The sequence below is a fragment of the Osmerus mordax genome, chromosome 5 (assembly GCF_038355195.1).
Source record: "Osmerus mordax isolate fOsmMor3 chromosome 5, fOsmMor3.pri, whole genome shotgun sequence".
Classification (NCBI taxonomy): domain Eukaryota; kingdom Metazoa; phylum Chordata; class Actinopteri; order Osmeriformes; family Osmeridae; genus Osmerus; species Osmerus mordax.
In genome coordinates, this window is record NC_090054.1 from 14,273,043 (window position 1) to 14,291,911 (window position 18,869).

Genomic DNA, 18,869 nt, shown 5'->3' on the forward strand with positions numbered 1-18,869 from the left:
TTTTGAATTGCATTCAAGACTAACTCAACCCGTGCTTTAGGACCATGGGGATGTCTACTTTATGTGACGCTACTTCTTCGCTACTGCACTCTACACTCCCCAGCTACATGTGACACTATCACTCAGCGGCGCTGCTGCAGTCCACAAATCGGATCCACTGGTCGGTGTCCTGAATAGGCTTTATGGTTTTCTTAAATTGTTTCACATCACATGAACGGGCAAAAATGCACACAATTCCAGAAACGGAGCACATAACCACCCTCCAAACTAATTGTTTCCCTCCTTCTCTAACCAGCACTCTACAAAAAGTGGAAGAAAATAGCTCATAGCCTACACAGGACACTTGATAATTCAGTCCAATAGTTTTTTTTGTAGACAAGGCAGTGTAAAGGATCTAAAGAGGATACAGATTTCTAACGCGAAGGAAGTAGGCTACCGGTAAATGATTGGTACCTGCATGTGTCCGCTGATGTTTTGCACGGGGTCTACACCGCAGAACGCTCTTTCACCTTGGAAGGTAAGTGTTGCCAGTCAGATCACGAACTCGTAGCCTAAGTAAGGCTACAGCAAGAAATTATTGCACCAATATTAAATCAAGAAGGCTACACGAACATCGTGATGAGTTTATGGTCGATGAGTCTATGAGTTTGACATGCAAAGAATCCAGAACAATCATATAGTGTACTCTGTGGATGGGAAAATGTTATTTTTAATATACATTCACAATGACAGGGGACTGCGGAGATCACAACCGTTTCATCCACTTTCACAAGAAGGTTGACTGAAGACTGCATAACATATTGAGGTTTTTGGAATTGAAACTTCTAACTGAGACTTGAAGCTTCTAAAACATATAATTGAAATGTCTTTACAAAAAATATGTGTGGTGGTGCAAGAGGAACGTGTATAACGGTTATATCTACATAATTTTTTGATAAATAATGATTGTGAGTGGCGGGGGTCAGCACCACGGACAGCAACAGCACCCTGTTTTTCCTTTTCTTTTGTTATGATCTTGTCTGGATCACATTTTGGTGTCCAGAAAGTATTCGTCAACGAGCAGGGACGCACAGATTAACCCATATATCTTGTTTACGTATTTATGTATTTCATGTAGCTTGTTTTACTGGGAAAACATTTCACTCGTGTTTGTAAGGCAAAAGTTACAATTGCTCAGTTGTTAGGTAGCCCTTTTTACCTCCAAATTAAATTGTTCTGCCATGAAAGACAAGAGAAAACATAATGACATTGCAATGGAATAATCTGTGCCTATTCCGTACAGAACGAGCACTCTCGAGATCTCTATTCTTCTCCAGCTGACAAGCCACCATTTGTCATTTGATTATGAAAATATATATCCCATGGGCTTTTGTATTGATAACAGGACAGTCACTTCACAATTGCTATTTAGCCTTTAACATTAAAGAGTTGTCAAAGGATTTTCTTACACTAGTTATGTACTCAAATGCTTATGCGAGCTCAGTGTTAAATTAAGCCTTTAAAAGCTTTGCTGTAATGGCCAATTATGGTCATATGTTCATAGATGGCACAAAGCTATTACCACTGTGGAGACTGTACTTGCTGAGCTAGATAGACTTCTTTCACCTAAGCAAATAACAATTTGGCAGCATTAAATAGATGAAACACTATCACCTTATCCTTTACCTAAGTTTTTCATACAGAGAATGTAAGAGGGGGAAAAAAACAATACATTCCAATAACCTAATTGGCTCATTAAAGAAAGATGGCGCTGATAATATTAGCTTTAAAGCCGGTGGATAAGTTTCCCCCAAGGCCATGAATTCAAAGCAGCAAGTCAAATTCCTGTGTGAAAAAGGGTTAGGGACGAAAGCTTAAAATAATGCCAAGAAAAGTCCAAATAGCTCCTACATTTATTTAAGGCATCTAATTGGTCAAGCGATGCTGCACACAGAGCCACTCTAGCAGTCAGTGGCAATCCACTCAAGAGCTGACCAGGATGCCACCACATCCATTAGAGCTCCCCTGCAGTCAGCCATCTCTCATCCCTAAAACAGACTTTCCTGCTGAATACAGCAAAAACATCCACTCCATTTTGGCTTTTGGCAAGGAAGACAGCAAAGATTATGTCATCAATGGCTCTGACATGTAATCCTACTGCTTAGGCACATACACTGTGCTTAACATTTAAGAGGTCTTAAGAAAAAGAAAGACTGTTTTTGTTTGTGTGTCTCTCAGTAAAAGGAGTATTGTGCGTGTGTGTGTGTGACAGAGAGAGAGACAGACAAAGTGGGTGTGTATGTGTGTACTTATCTTTCAATATGTACACACGTGTGTATGTTGGCATACATAAATACAGTATGTTGGTTCACTAATGCTTCTATGAAATAGTAAGTAATATAGGCTGAAAGGCATAAAGGAGAACCCTGAGGATTTAACGCTTGGCAGAGTTGATGTTTTCGAACTGTCATCTGTGCCATTACATCTTCATAGAAATGACAGAGGTTAATTGACAAAACACACCTCTCCATTAAAAAAAAAATTCTAACCTGACCTTGCCCACAAACGATCTGAATATACCAAACAAATTGCTAGTCAGTGCTCTGACAACTAATTGACAAAAAAAGGTAGAAAATATGGTACACAGAGCCAGACACTGTGTTTTTATTATCTATTTTTTGGGCATGAATCTGAAAACATGGAGCACTGGTGAGGGCTTTGTGTTTATGCCGCTTTTGAAGGGAAAACAATGCAAAGTCCCTCTTTAACCATTTTAAATCTGACCTCCCACAGGAGAGTGAAGCCTGCCATCCTATGCCTTCTCAAAGGCCCCTATGAGAAAGGCCTCTAACGAGGAGGGGATTTTCTCAGACAATCCAGCTCTTTTAGCAGAGGATGGAGGGTACACAGGCCGAGGCTCTGGGGTCTACCCAGGCTGAAGATGCTGAGTCCCTCACCCCAGGGAAGACATCACCAACCAGGGAAAGGGAGGCAGGACCCTGCAAGCGCAATGGACTCATCAACACCCACAGCCTGATGGTGGAGACGAAGGAGAGACTTATGTCTGTCTACTCTGCCCCTAATTACCAAGGCCACGTGGTGGTCAACCTCTCCCCCCAGCAGGAGCAGAATGGGAGCGGAGGAGGACGGGGTCCACCACAGTTGCTCAATCCCAGCGCTCTGCCCCAGAGCATGGACCCCCGCTTCAGACCTAACCTCATCCTGTACTCTGAGAACATGCTGCGGGCCTGGGGAGAGGGTGGGGACTGCTGCGAGACTACCTTCATTGAGGACCTGGCCTCCGGCTCCTCCTCTGCCTCGGTACCCAAGGACGCTCTTTTTGCAGACGGGAAGTTTCTGGATCTTTCTGTGGAGGAGGCCAAGATACACACCCTGTCATATGACATAGACGACGATGATGAGTTCCAGGAGCTGGAGGTAAGATTATACAGTTGGGGATTATTCTTTATAATTGATGTATAAGACTGGGTTTGCATCTGTATAGTTCTAATTGTATGCATTGCACTTTGACCTAAATCGAAGCAAACCAGATGATATGACTATTTGTGAATTCAAACTACTGTATATCTTAGTTCAATGTTTTTTGCTTAAAATCTCTTTAGTGAACAGGAGAAAATATCACACTGTTTGAGCTGGGTTATCAGACTCTTCTAAAGCTGGCTCCACAAAAGGAAATGCTCTGTACAGAAAACCGAGAGGCCGGGAGAGTAGAGATAGCACAGGGGAGAGATAGAGGTTTGTTTTTATTCTGGGGTAAAATAGCCGAATGAAGAGTAGAGGAGAGCAGAATAGAGGGCAAGGAAATGAAAGGAGATGCTACAGGAAGAAAATGGAAAAACAGTTGAAAAGAAAGGGACAGTCTGGACGATTGGTTCCCTGTAGTGCTCAACTGCCTCCTCCACCTGCTCTGATAGAGCTACACGGCCCATGCATACCCCTCCTCAGGAGGGCTCGGGTCTGGCCCAGGGGTACAGAGAGGTTCTTTATGGGGCCAGGTGGTGCCATGTGGGGGGTGTTTCACCAGCATATCTCCCTGGATCTATACCAGATGACCTTCAATTCTTACTTCATTAGGCACTCAATGTGATCTACTCACATCTCTAATGTAAACAATAATAAGGTTCGCTCCGTGTGGTTGTCATGGATATTGTGGGTGTTTGATCCAGGAGTGGCAATGTATTGTGTATTTACCAGACTTTTATTACTCAGGTAAGTTAATAACAGACAGTATGACCTTCATATTAGTTACAGCTATGTACGAGAACGTGAGGGTGTTTTCTTATTTTCTTCTTAGATTTTGCTAACAATGTAATATAATCTGAACTACCAGAGAATAATCCCTATGCAACAAATACTCCAATCCCTGAGAATAATTAGCTACACTAGGCTGACATATCGAAAGATAACATGATTCCCCTTTTGTAGATCTAACAGAGCTGTCCGTATGAATATACTTCACCTGTGGAAGATTACATTTTTTTATAATAAACTAAACATTACTTAAAATAATTGCACCATTATTACTTCTATCACAATGATCTTTTCTGGGTATTCCTACATTTTGAAACAAAATAGCCAAATAGCTGTGTTTTGAAATCCAACCTATTGGGGTCTTGACATCTTGATTTAACTATATGAGAAATGTCTAATTCTGTTTCAGAATCACGGTCCAATTTAGGCACTGTGTGAAATAAGATTAGAGATTTATGTATTCCTCATCTTGCTTCCAAGCCATTGGAAGTTAAGTAGCTGGTGGGTTGAAGATGTGCAATGATTTGTTGAGTTCCTCCATGAATGTTATGTGGTGGGGGGGATAGACTGAGAGAAAGAGTGATGTAGAAGAAAGTCTGTTTTTATTGTCCATCTGGCTATAGAGATAAAGTTTAGAGGGAAAACAAAAGAGAGGGGGGAGAGAAAAAGAGAGAGAGAGCTCCTCATCATTGTCCAGCTGGGAATGGAGAGGAAGAAAGAGAAAGCGAGAGATGGAGGGAAAGTGAGAAGGAAGGGATTGTGGCTCATCATTCTCCAGCTGGCATGATTTCTTTTGGACCTTTATTGGCCTCAACATATGTACTGGGCATTCTTGACTGTTAGAGAGCCCAGCTGTGCAAGCTGTCGGTGCCTTCTCTTAACCTATGAGAAGGGAAAAAAATTTGAGCCATCTGTACTATGTAACAACCAGGAGGTTCTGTGTAATATCAACGATCACACCTTTTAACTCACTTACCTTCAGGCCATTTTGAGTGAATGTGAAGAGTTGTACATGTCTAGGAACCCTTCATTGTTTACTTTTACCGCTTGTCCCTCTTGAACATCCTCAGTGTGTCTTTGCTTTTTATAGAGTGACTACTCGAGCGACTCGGAAAGTGAGGACAACTTCCTCCTGATGCCGCCCAGGGACCACCTTGGCCTGAGTGTCTTCTCCATGCTCTGCTGCTTCTGGCCCCTGGGGATCGCTGCCTTTTACCTGTCTCATGAGGTGAGCGAAACTGCTCTGGGTCACTGGGTCACACCATACTCACATCAGGGTCACAGTGTAAGGGTAGTTCAGGTTACATAAGCTAACTGAAACTGGGAAAAACATATAAATGTAAAATTGTACATAATACAAGTATTTGGGGAAGCTTATTTTAGGGATAAGAAAGGACAGAAAGAACATGGCATATCCTTTATTCGTTCATGTTGCTTGGAGAGAACAAGCAACTCTTTGGGCTCAATACGCATGGCCATAGCTGCGACAAAGAGCCACAAACCAGTTATCTTAGATACAAAGATTTAAATTGAAAAGCATCTCGATATTTCTTTATCGTTACTGTGTGTCTGACACAGGAGAAGTGTGCCTTTGTTAGTTGTTATTTATGAGCTAAATTCCACATTCCAGTGTAGCATTTTAGAAAATAGGACAACTCTCAGATGAGTCCCAGTAGGCTGCCCCCTGGTAGGTAGAGAACAGTAAAGGCGAGATCTGCATGAGCACCAGCTTTTAGCAGCTCACATCACAGGTCATCCATGGCAGCTTTGAGAGTGATATAAGCCTTCAGGAAAAAATATGAAAACCAAAAGGCAGTGAAATCGAGGCAAGGGTGGATGTGTTTAGAATTTGAAACTGTGTTGCCGAGCAAAGTCGAATTTTTCTCAAAAGACTTTTGCCTCTTGACAGTTATAGTATTTTGCAATGTGGCCATGAGATTGGATTCTTATCAATTTCAGTGAAGCGTTCATGAGGGATTCTGGCATGCATTTCAGTTAAAAAAACAACATATTGAAACTCACAACATCATATCCTGATTGTTGTTATGCAAGTTATTTTTTACCACTTCAAAGTGTCTTTACACCAGTAAATTGAACTCAGATAGCTTCAGGCTTGATTATGATTTTTGACAGGTGTTTTCCCCCTTATTTCTGTATATCCCAATGATACTGTCTCTCAGTCCAAGCCTCAGCTTTCTTCATGAGACCGATTTCAACAGCAGCTGTCTACCCACTCTGCGCCAATGTAGACTGTCTGCATGTCACGACTACACACATACATCTCGCTCTCTCCCTCTCTCCCTCTCTCCCTCTCTTATTCTCCATCTTTATAAAACTCTGCTTGGTTGGCATGGGCAACACAGCCTACGCTAAAATCAATTCCCCAAAAATCCAACTACAAAGCCGCCATGGAGAGGAAGAAAAACATGTCGCAGGCTTGGAATTAGAACAACAGAAACCCACATTGTCATCGTGGGAGGTTTTGGAGAAGCTTCAAGCTACTGATAAGCTATTCAGTGAGGCTATTCAAAGATTTTGCAATCCCCTGGGAAGCTCCGTATCACATTGAATTAGTAATCGTGCATTAGATAAAACACCTTTTAATATCTCATCTGGACAAAGCCACAACTAAAAAATCCCATAAAATACCTCAAAACTAATATTTGGCTGATACAAACAATTGCTAAACCCTGTTAGTTGACTCATATGTAAAAACGTGTCAGAGATTAACGAAATATGACATAAGAATTTAAAATGTGTGACTATAATGGTGGAGCGATAACACACTCAAGATAGATTACTTACCACAATCAAAACAGACTACAGTATATGTTTTTCTCTGATACAGTACGGTATATCTGTATTCATGTGCATGCTAAAGATAACCCAACACACCCACACAACATGTGCTGCTTAATATGTTACCTGTCAGCAGCTCCCTCCAGGGTTTGTATTTCAGACATGAATCACCAAAGGCACTTTAATCAATCAGGTACTGGCTGCTTTTGGACTTGTTGAGATTTGCTTCACACTCTCCAGGCTTAGCAGAAAGCATCAACACAGTCTTAATACAGGAATTGTTCTACAGTTCGGCACTTTGGTTTCTGCATATATAGAGTGACTTTAAAGGCCACAGACATTTTAATTGGTTCCCTTTTACCTTTTGTACTGCTCAGGACTCCAATTAATTTCCTCCTTTGAGGAGGAACCAAGCAATCAATACAGCTCAGTGGGGGTGACAGGGGGTAGGATAAAAAGCTTGACAAATCTAGATTTCACAAGCTAGATTGCAAGGGACCCCCCATCCTCTATTGGATAAACAATCTATCAGCTTCAAATTTGCTGGGTGAATCGTGAATCTGTGAACCTACCAGATACACTTTTGTTTCCTTCATAGAGTAAGTTTGCAGTTTCTTTCACAGGGTTATTCACTTTGACCCAATAAGCTTTCCAGCCCGACCTTGTAACCCTTATCATGATGGGCGGTCGTGGCTCAGGGGGAAGATAAGGTCACACGCTAATCGCAAGGTTGGTGATTCGATCCCTAACTCCTCCTGGTGTGAATGGGTGAATGAGAGGCAAAAAATGAACCTGTACCATGTACCTCTAAGGTAGAAAAGCGGTATATAAATGCAGTCCATCTTCTCCACCATTATTCTCCATCTAAATGGCATTGCATTGTCACTACCCAAAAAGACAGAGCACAAGGATTAGCTCCATGCATCCTTTCAAAACTCCAGTCCCTGCAACTCCTCTCAAAAAAAAGGCATAGAGATGTCCTGAATTGACCTTCAGTCTGGATAGCAAAATATCTCAGCAGAGTCCTATTCCTTGAGTCCCGCTCCTGGAGGCAGAACAGTGGATGATCACTACTCTCTGAGGACCATGTAGTCCCATGCCTCAGTGAAGCAGCTTTATTAGTCATGCATAATGCATCCACTACTGTACTACTCATCTTTTACAAGACCCAGGAAGAACCAATAGAGATTATATTGTGACATTCATATGCAAGCTGTAGTATGTCTCAAATGAGGAGAAGCTGGTATTTAAAATGTGATATTTCCATAACTTGTCTGTTGATAATTAATTGGTACACCTGCATGCATAATGTGTGTGACATTTAAACATGCATTTTCTGGACATATTTCAAGATGGTTAATTTGAATGGAAAATTGACAGTAAAGAAATACAATACAAATCCAATTTCAATCACAAGCTGCTGCGGCATACAATAACAATAAACATAATTTTTGACCACTAGCCAGATTAAACAGATGTGGGGATGTCTTTATCTTTGCGGCTTTATGTACACATACTGTCATCAAATAATGCTGGGTGATGTTTGCTTGTTCGTTGGGCAGCTTCATCTCTATGCAAAAGTCCATTCCCCAACTCACAGATTCATTAAGATATGAGAGCACTGGTCAAACACAGATTGAACTTCACAAACAAAAGAGCACAATCCAATCAGCTGGATACTAAATTGCACAGACTGGGCATTTAGGCATTGAGTGACAGGTTGCTTTTGTTCAGTGGAACTGCTCCATAAGATTTGTCCTTGTTGATCCTTTTCCAGAGATCATTAGAATGGGGTTGTAATCTGAACAGACACTTTGAAGAAGGTTTGTTTAAAAATAAAATGAATAGGTTTTAACATGGTTTATAAAAACTACATGTAACAATTGTGATAATGGCTTTCACGTGTTACTTGATGACGGATATAAATAATGCAAGTGTCCAAATTCCGTCTGGTAAAGTGACCATGCTTGAAAACCTCAAGCCCAATTGCATTTGTTATTCAACAGTTCTTTCAGGCATTCTGGTTCATTGCTTTTCTTGGAAATAATTTGGATATGTAAGAAAGGATTTTACCTACAGTTGGAAAGTTCCTTCTGTGAGTGAATTACTTAATTGGTTATTTTCTGTATAACTCTAGCTACCACTCAACCCTACTAACACATGGGCAGTTAAAGGCTTCTCAAGAAGTGGTTCTTCAATATTCCCATACTGAACTGTGACAATCTGTTTTTGCTAAACCAGTGTGCATAATCTGATTCACTGCTTTTAGAGCATGCTCCAACACAAACGGGGTAAGCTCTTTACATAATATTTTGGCTCAATAGAGTGTCAGAGTATGCCTTGTATGGAATAAGCCGAATCAAATACCTTCCTGTAGGCAAGAGATGGGCATGTTCCACAAAACACAGTTTTTTCTATTACTCACCATGGATGTGCTTTTCCTGTGTTCTTCCCTTGCTCTCTTTCATGTTCCTGGCTCTTGCGGCGCCCCTAGATATCCACAATGACCTATTTCTCGATAGTTCCATGTATGTAAAGCACATGTATACTCCTGTGGATGATAGTGAAGGAGTTTTGTGCTTCCAGAAGTTCAAGATTTAGTTTACTTAGAAACACACTTAAATTCTGAGAGTGTCAAATACAATAACTGGACAGTGTGTGTGTTCCAATCGCCTAAAAAGCAATCTTAGGATTTCTTTCCTCTCTTCATCAGAGGAACTACAGTACGGTTAATTAGTTTGTGCTTGGGTTTGATTATTATTAATTATGCAGACTTAAACTGAACCAGTAATTACAAAGAACAGCTTTCTGTCCTGTGCAGAACAATAGGCTTGTTAATTGTATTTGCATACTCAGTATGCTCATTAGCTGCAGGGAAGCAAGGGTTTCAAATGGAACTGTTTCTTGTGGTTGAAGCAGAATAATTAGGCGTGGAGATTGGGATCACTGTCTGACTGTATCACATCTGAAGTAATCAACTTGAAGATGACCTGCTCCTTATCTAACAAAGGCATGTTTCACTTACACGTTTTATTGATCAAAATCCATCTTTTCAGATCACTTGAGTGAATGAGCGAATGGTATGTTCAGTATGTATCTTCATGACCCGGTGGTGCATTCAAGATCATTAGTGTTGCTTCTGACAAGGTCCTCTGACCCCGCTACTCTAGTTAAATGCCTGACATGTCGAACACAGAATGTCATTAATCACAGTAGATTCAGGTTTTAGATGACAGTTTGACAGGAGATCAGAAACGTTCCTCATTCCGTAGCCAAGACCCATCTATGACAGTGCTACGTACTGTAGGCTGGAATGAGTAGCTGTGTCTTTCAGTAAATCTGTAATGCGCTCAGCAGTTAGGCTCGTCCGTTCTGCTATTGATCAACATGGTCCCTACGGAGGCTTACATTTTGGATGGTGGGATTGATCTCTTTATGAAATAATGCGATCAAACTCAGATTAACTGTGGGCCGGGCATCCAGATGCAGTGAATGATGCCTTTAGTTTGAATCATGGTTGCATTGTTCCTGAGCTGGACAGTTGGATGGAGTTTGTGTGTGTGTGTGGTGGGGGTGTGTGTGTGTTTGTGGTGGGGTATGTGTGTGTGCGCGTGTGTGTGTGCACGAGAGACAAAAGAGAGAGAAGAGAGAGAGAGAGAGAGACAGAGAGAGAGAGAAATAAAGAAAGAAAGAGAGAGAGAGAGGGATAAAGAGAGAGTCGATACAACAACAGCAACATAAAATAATTGTCAGAATTACCTTGATCCCATTTTATAAGCCAGCAGAGAAACAAAATCTTTTTACAGATGTGAGAAATTCATGATCCTTTTCTGGCTTTCGGATTTAGATATAATGCCTATTTTTCATCTCACAAAGTATGAGGCATTTTGGGATATATGAAAATGAGGGGATTAAAACCGACTCAGCCCCCTTGTTATAGTGGGATCCTTGTTATTGCTGTCTTCTTCATGCTTGTGTCACTTTATATGTGGGCATAGCACTCAGAAACATCAATGGAAAGCTGTTACATTTAAGTGCACAGCTTTAGTGTACCTGAACTTTTCAGCAACCAAATCGCAACCCCAAAATTAGATACCTTTTTCAAATATTGCAGCACTCATATTCCCATCAAACTGCATTTCAAGTATGGGAAAAGTTTTAAAACCATTAGTATGTGAAAATAGCATTATTTTTACATTTACATTTAGTCATTTAGCAGACGCTCTTATCCAGAGCGACTTACAGTAAGTACAGGGACATTCCTCCGAGGCAAGTAGGGTGAAGTGCCTTGCCCAAGGACACAACGTCAGTTGGCATGACGGGGAATCGAACTGGCAACCTTCGGATTACTAGCCCGATTCCCTCACTGCTCAGCCACCTGACTCCCTGACATTTTTAGAATCATATTCGGACAGAGGTTTGGAGACAGTTTTGCTGAACCAGAGACAGCAAACAGATAAACCACATACAGCTCTGGAAAAAAATTGAGACCACTGCACCTTTTTCTTTTCTTTCCAAATAATTAAAGTTTTGAATGATGAACACTTCAACTTGCAGTGGCCTCTTAAATTGAACTCTTCTATTCCTCATTCAAATTTTCCTTGGTGCAGGGGTCTCAAATTTTTTTCCAGAGCTGTAGATATGTTTCCATGGAAATGGCCGAGGTTGCTATTACACTGGAATAAATGCACCCAAGAACATTTTTGGCATTAGTGACAAAAGAAAGTGAATCTCTTTGAAATATACGATTTACAGCTTCCGAAAGGTAACTTACCTAACGTTACAGAAGGCTGATGCATAGCTCTTTGACGTCACTCCCTGCAATTGAGCGTCATTGGTTCAAGCTGGTATAAAAATAGAATCAGTGGAATGAGGTTGCATGTTGAGTAGCCCAACCGCTCCTCCTCTGGCTCAGACTCTGAAGAACACACATGATCGGGCCATTGTCATGTAAAACAAGGACCTGTTGCACCAATTGCAATTCCAAGCAGTCAGGGCCAAAGATGCAATTAGCCCCAACTGTGTGACCTTGAACAGCTTAAAGCTCCATTGTAGCTGACTAGAATGACTCCAGATTTTCATGATGTGCCTATTAGTTCACTGTTGTTTTTATATGGATGAGCTATCTAAGTGTCCAAAGGAAAATAAACCTTTTTATAATAGCTAGGGAAAGTGTACAATCTGGTCATGAGATGGTCATGTGCAGGAATCTTTCTAAAGACAGTCTCTTTTGGACATTCCTCTTTTGGTTTTTAATTGGCTGCTCACTCTGTACCCCTCTTTCCTCCCTTAATATTTTCTCCTATCTATCAGTCACTTGCTTGTCTCTAGGAGGTGGTGTGCTGTTGCCGAGCGAGTAAACATTTGGGTCCTGCTCCCCAGGGTTCAGAGCTTGGCTACGCGCATGAATATTTCAGCCGCCCGTCACAGATCACGTTCACACCAGCAGGCCTTTTTGGTTTTAGTGAGGGAACTCTATGCTGTTGAATACCAATAATCTTTGCCAGAACTGTTGTGGCAGAGCACTCAATGGCCTCTAATGTCCTTCTCACTCTCCTGTCTATCACTCTCCTTTCCGTCTTTTATCCTCCACCTCTCAGTCTGTCTGTCTGTCTTTCACTCACACGCTTCCTCTGACTCACCCTCTCCCTGGTGCCACAGTTACAGAAAACAAATATTTATTTTGGTAGGAAGACAATCGTGGTGGAAAAAAAGAAAAAGAGACAACAGTCAGATGTAATTGGACTAGCAAACGACAGCACCTTGCGGTTTGTGCTGTACTCATAACTACCCCATCTCTGTCCAACCATCCAAGATCGATTAGAAGAGAAACAGTAGTGGAGACCACAGTAGAGAAGCATCGTTGTGCTCGAAATGTGTTTTTTCATCCTTACATTCTGTTATGAAAGTCTGGGTAGGATCATAATACATGAATAGGCCTCAACATCTCCCATCTCGTTAGTCCCCACTGGGCCTAGCACAACAGGAGACCTAGTCTCTACCTTGTTATGAACCTGGCCTGGAATCTCTAAACTAGGAGCGGTGGTTCAGAAACTAATATCTGAGTTCAAACAGGCATGCTTAACATTGTTAGGAGGGCTGTCCAGAGGCAGAAGATGAAAGAACCAAGGTCTGCTGACTAATAGTCCAACTTCCTATTACATTATATAATTCATCTGTTCCTCATGCAAGGTAGTACGGAAAAACGATCCTTCCAGTTCACAGAGGCAGAGAGAGGGAAGGAGAACCGATCCCTATAGGGCTTTGAGACTGAAATACGCATATCAGAGTGGCTCCATATTATCTTGATATCATCTTCTGGACATCAAAGGCTCTGAGGCTCTGGAGGCGTCAAGTCACAGCCATTCGCGGGATGCCACGTTTTGGCGGAGCTTCCCTGAAATATCCATCCTTCCCAGCCATCTGCCTGAAAATGTGTCTATTGGCTTCATAATTGACCAACGTTAGTCGAGTGATTCCATCTCTTCTTCTCCTCTCTCTCTCTTTTTTGACTCTATCCCTCCCTTCTTCCCTTCTTGTCTCCTGTTCTCTCTCTCAGACGAACAAGGCGGTGTCAAAAGGGGACTTCCACCTGGCCAGCTCCAGCTCCCGACGAGCCCTCTTCCTGGCTGTTCTGTCGATCACCATTGGGACAGGCATCTACGTGGGCGTGGCGGTGGCCCTCATTGCATACCTCTCCAAAAACCACCACTTGTAACCTTGCACTGCCCAGCCCACGCCCCCCCCCCCCCCCCCCCCCCCGCACTGCATGGTTGGCTGGTTGTGCCAGGGGTGTGGCTCACCCACGGGCAATCAGGAACACTTCTGCAAATCACAGGACAGTGGAGTTCTGCCATGACTCGATGAAGAACGACATACTCATTGTATGTCACATGAGAGGGGATGTGACATGGACGAAAACCGTCTGTTAACTGTCAAGTTATTCTCTTATTTTGACAAACCGTCCCATGAACTGTAAACTGTTTCTGGCCATTTCTCCTCATGATGACAGATGGTTCTGTTTTAGCCATGTCTCTCCGAGTTGTGTTTCGGTTTTGCCATAAAACTGCACATGTTGACAACGTATCCGTCCTAAGAGCATATGTTTACAGGATGTTCTCTCTAAACACTCGACCAGTGAGTTGTGGAGCTGGGTGTTTTATGGCCTGCTATATGCACCACCCTATCACTCATGTTTGGCAGCTTCTGTCAAGAATTATGAGAGTGGATTAAAGGGCTGCTAATGCTGTCAGTTATTTACACACCCAGTCCACTTTCATTTACACTGCTCCTGAACATTTCCATAGCATATCAGACTTTGTTGGTTGTGCAAATCCGTGTGTACATAGTCTTTAGCCTACTCACACTGGGTTGTTAAAACGTATTGTTTTAAGTTCCATGTATGGGCAATAGGTTTCTGTGTGAGAAGCCGCCATGCTTGTATTGTCTCCTTGTCAGTTTTATAATGGGAGCATCCCTACAGCACAACAATATCACATACAGTATATGTCACCCGCCTACAGTTTGGAGGGATAACCTTACAATGTTTTGGTTCTGTCAGTTGGAAAAAATGCACCTGGCTGCATCTCCTCTGATAGAAGCTGCTTACGCAGAGATACTCTGGTGTTGATATGCACAAATCAATAGGGGAAAGAGTCCTTGAGGGCTGCAGGAGCCATAGCTGTATATACCTTGTGATTACTATTGTTTATACAAGACACACAGGAAGGGAAGACATGCGATGTTGAAACTGATGTATAGATCTATGTTGCTGCTGTATACTGCTATGTCACAGTTTTAAGAGTTCAATCAGTGTTTTTTCGATTTGCTAATTAAATGTTGTATTTCATTTAAACAATATCTAACATGACTATCATTTCATGTCAGTAATGTCAATATGGGTTTAACATGACCCCTAATTGTAACATATGTGTCAGTAATAGCTGTACTTAGGTTGCAGCTTTTGCTTTATCCACCAATATGTAATATTAACTGCAAGGAATATAGCTTTTTTCACTGACAGAAAAGTTGTACCTGCACAAACTCACACAAAGACCCAATGAACAGAAACAAAGAACTGAGTGCTTATGGGAGTCAGCTCAATTATAAACCCTACTCCACTCTGCCTGCCTGCCCATCCACTCCACCCAAAATGACTAATTACCTTCAGCACACCTTGTGCATATTTCATAGCAGTAGCAACTCACTGCCTGTCAGGAATATTAGCTTTGCAGCCAGCTGAGATGATTCATCTATTTAACATGACGCGGCTGGTGCCGTAATGGCACTCTGCATTCATTCCCTCCTTCTCTGTCTTTCAATACAAGCCCATGGTTGAGGTAGGACCCTATGGAGGTGATCAGAGAGAGAGGACTGGGCTGCTTTCTAGCTAATGAGACATTCAGCCTTGGTCGGATGTTCAGTCGGAGGTAATTAATGAAGCCCTGAAGTGCTCGCCAAGATCTTCCATGTCGAGGAGGGAGAAAGGGGGCTGGTGGAAAGTGTGTGAGGGTACGTGTGTGTGTGTGTCTTTATATGAGGGGTGAAGGTGGGGTGCGTTGTATCACATCTCCCTCCGTGGCACACTACAGGCATGTGTACAGAGGATGAACGCCTTCTCTTTGTTTTGTTTTCACACCCTGTAACCTCAAGCCTGGCGCCGAGACGGACGGACAGCGTGTGGAACTGGCCTAAGCACACCCGCTAAGTGAATCCTGAAGGCTGTGTATTCCATCCCGATTCACACGAGAGTGATCAGCTGAAAGGCTCACAGTGAGTCACTGGGCAGAGGACTCAGCCAAGGCAGCTAAAGCCAAGCTGCTAAGAGAGATGACAACAAAGAAACACTCCCTGCTTCCTGGCAGCGCGGTCGAGAGGCTGACACAAAGAAACGGATCTGAACGACACAGCAACCTGTAGTCTGATACTACAACGGCTTTACTGTTTAGGTAGTAAACACCATGTTGCCATAACGAACTCTCCTTTGCAGCCACGATCGTGGAACGCCACCTTGCACTCCATCACCAGAGAGAAGTCTTGACCTTTAACGTATCGACAATGCCGAGTTCTCTTCATTCCCACGCAGCACAGCAGGCTGTCAGATGGCCCTCTACGGGGCTGGCAGCTTCCTTCATTCCTAATACAAACATAACACAAACCACAGCTGTGGTAAGTCCACAGTTTTAGGCCACATCCACATCTTATCGAGGTTAAATGGTGGTGGGTGTTTGATAGGTGGCGACCAGGCGGGGGTGATTGGTAATTAAGCTAATGCTCTGTGGCATCCATGTTTATATTCCCTGGCACACATCTGATTTTGTGGAGATAATGATTGAGCAGTCCATTTATATGCATTATTGTCGTCAGCATCCCCTTAAGGCAATTGGATGGGAGGAAGATCATTGATCATTGTTGTTGTAGTCCGTGTCTCCTGAGGCCCGCCTTAGCGTTTGATTGTTGGGTTGTCAGCTTCAAAACCTCCTTTCCAAACAAAGGGTCCCATCATTGTTGTGCTTCTTATCAGAGTTGGCAGGGTACAATCTGAAAGCAGATAAGTCATTCAAAACATCGATTAGCACGACCCTGCTGTCTTTCATGTCAAACTCTCAAAGTCGGAGAGTTAATCGAAATCGTCATGGTCAACACTTCCAGATGTTTTAAAAGGGACTTGTACAAATTACGTGACAAAGAAATACCTGGCTAGTCAACCAAAAAATGAAATAAATGGAAAGGGGTTAACAGTAGTTATGGGTTCTGCCTGGGCATGGTCTGGCCAGGAGGCATCATAGCTGATTAATCGCGGCAGCTGTTTTTCACCCTAAGTCCATTAATTAGAAATGAACAGTAATTGAGTTTCTATCCACAGAAACACTGGAGCTGGCTCTGCTGCATAGATATCACCCAAACAGATTGAAGAAGTATTTGCTGGGAAGCTTTGATAGTGGAAGATGATTGAAACTGAAGATAGACAAGGTGTTGAGGTTTTGGAAAAGATGGGGATTGTGTGTCCTGTGAGGGCCGTCGCATAGTGTAGTGTTTCACAACATCAAAAAATAATCAAAGAACATGAAGGCCACATCTGATGACAATGTACCACATTTTAACAACCCACTTCAATGTTCCATCTAAAACTCAATCATTCTTTGTTCACATCGAATCTGATCAAGTTAAGGCCTGTCATAATAGCTACAATGAGTAACAATGCTTTGGCCTCGCCCTATTCAATGGCTATCTCTCTGTGGTTTCAATGTTAATTAATGTGCAAGTGGGGCATCAATGTAAAAGAGCCCACAGCTGTAGCATGGAGCCATGATGACTCAACCCACTCTCTATCTTTCTCGCTCTCTCATCTCTGAATAATGAATTAATCTTCCCTTTCAGAGGCCAACAACTCTCTGGATGGGTGAGTGGTGAGGAGAAGTGCTGAGGTAGCAAGCTAGGTCAACTGGAGACAAGAGGACATACTGATCCCAGAATATCCCTTGTGTCTTTCCAATGGTGATCCCAGACAAACAGGAACCAGTGACCATCATAGACTACTGAACGTTACAGCTACACAAAGCCACCCAGACAATCTGCAATGTGAAATAAACAAATTATTACTGGTCATCTTACTGATCAATTTTACAGAGCACACACTCTCACAGGGATGCTATGGACATGATTTGTTATCAAATGAGAGAGAGAGACAGAGAGAGACATAGAGAGAAAGAAACAATATAAAGACAATTCTGTCCAGGCCTTTCTTGCAATCACAGCTGAAGACCCAGATGCGTTTGACTCTGGGCTTGTGAGACAGCATACCTGTCAGACTATATGCTGACAGAAAATGATGACTCTCAGTCGTACGTAAGGTAATTTGTGAGATAGGGTATGTCACCAATTCTTTTTAAAAGCACTCAAAAAGCTATAGTATCATCATGACTTCTTCGATTGCAGAATTTCTAGACGAGAGTTACAAATGTCTTTTAAATTGCTTTTGGAATAGGATGACTCAGTTGTTTGATAGAAGTTGTTGCGTGATGTCTTACAGCATTATCCAAACATTGCACTGAATGAAACGAACCATAGGCTGGGTCAGACAGCAGCTTCCTGAGGAACACTAATGAGGAAGTTAGCCAATGATGCAGACACACATTTCCACCTGGTTAAGGGGGGCACAGCCACGCTCTGCTTACCGGCTACTTCCATTAGCTCATATTACCCACTGGAGCCTAAGGAAACACCAAAAAAGGCCTGGCACACGCAACCATCCTCAAATGAAGCAATGAAGTCTGAATAGGGGTGGTGTTTGGGGTTGAGGGGGGTTCAAGAAAAGAATGAAGAAAAAGTATGGAGCTTCTTTTTTGGCAGAGGAAGGAATATTTCAAGAGCATTTAATGCAGTCAAATGGAATTACAATGACGTTTTAATTGCTAATTGCTATGCAAATGCTGGGCGCTCTGGGAAGGACCCATCTCCCAAGGCTCGTTACCATATGTAGTCTCTGTTTTCCTTCAGAAGACACCATCTCTATTTATTGGCTGGACTCACCAACTTATAAAAGTCTCTGAAGTAATGACATAATACTGGATACATCCCATGCTTCCATGCCCACAGGAAACACAAGGCACTAAACAGCAGAGCACAGTTTAGGGACAGAGTTTATAAGAGCATTAAAACAGTAAAACAGTATACTTAGAGGTCGGATAACATCGTTTGATAGCGGAAATGCATTTAGTGCGTTAGACAGTTTATTGCTTTTTGAGGAACATGGTTTCCCTTTTGTGTAATGGGTCGGAAGTGATCCCAGAAATGATCAAATGAACCTTCTCTCATGC

The 18,869-nt window shown here is 42.4% G+C and overlaps 1 protein-coding gene across 1 annotated transcript; it reads left to right on the forward strand.

The window, feature by feature from the left end:
- The first annotated feature begins 148 nt into the window (after positions 1-148).
- LOC136942905 (synapse differentiation-inducing gene protein 1) lies at positions 149-13,768 on the forward strand. The gene is made up of 4 exons (XM_067235952.1): positions 149-517; positions 2,773-3,417; positions 5,342-5,479; positions 13,610-13,768. Exons 2-4 carry the CDS (start codon positions 2,875-2,877, stop codon positions 13,766-13,768), a joined length of 840 nt encoding a protein of 279 aa, XP_067092053.1. The 5' UTR covers positions 149-517; positions 2,773-2,874.
- The last annotated feature ends 5,101 nt before the right edge of the window (positions 13,769-18,869 follow it).

Coding starts and splice junctions, on each gene's coding strand:
- LOC136942905 (XM_067235952.1), top strand. CDS start 2,875: ATGGAGGGTACACAGGCCGAGGCTCTGGGGTCTACCCAGGCTGAAGAT. Junction 3,418..5,341: donor ATGAGTTCCAGGAGCTGGAG/GTAAGATTATAC, acceptor TGCTTTTTATAG/AGTGACTACTCGAGCGACTC. Junction 5,480..13,609: donor CCTTTTACCTGTCTCATGAG/GTGAGCGAAACT, acceptor TCTCTCTCTCAG/ACGAACAAGGCGGTGTCAAA.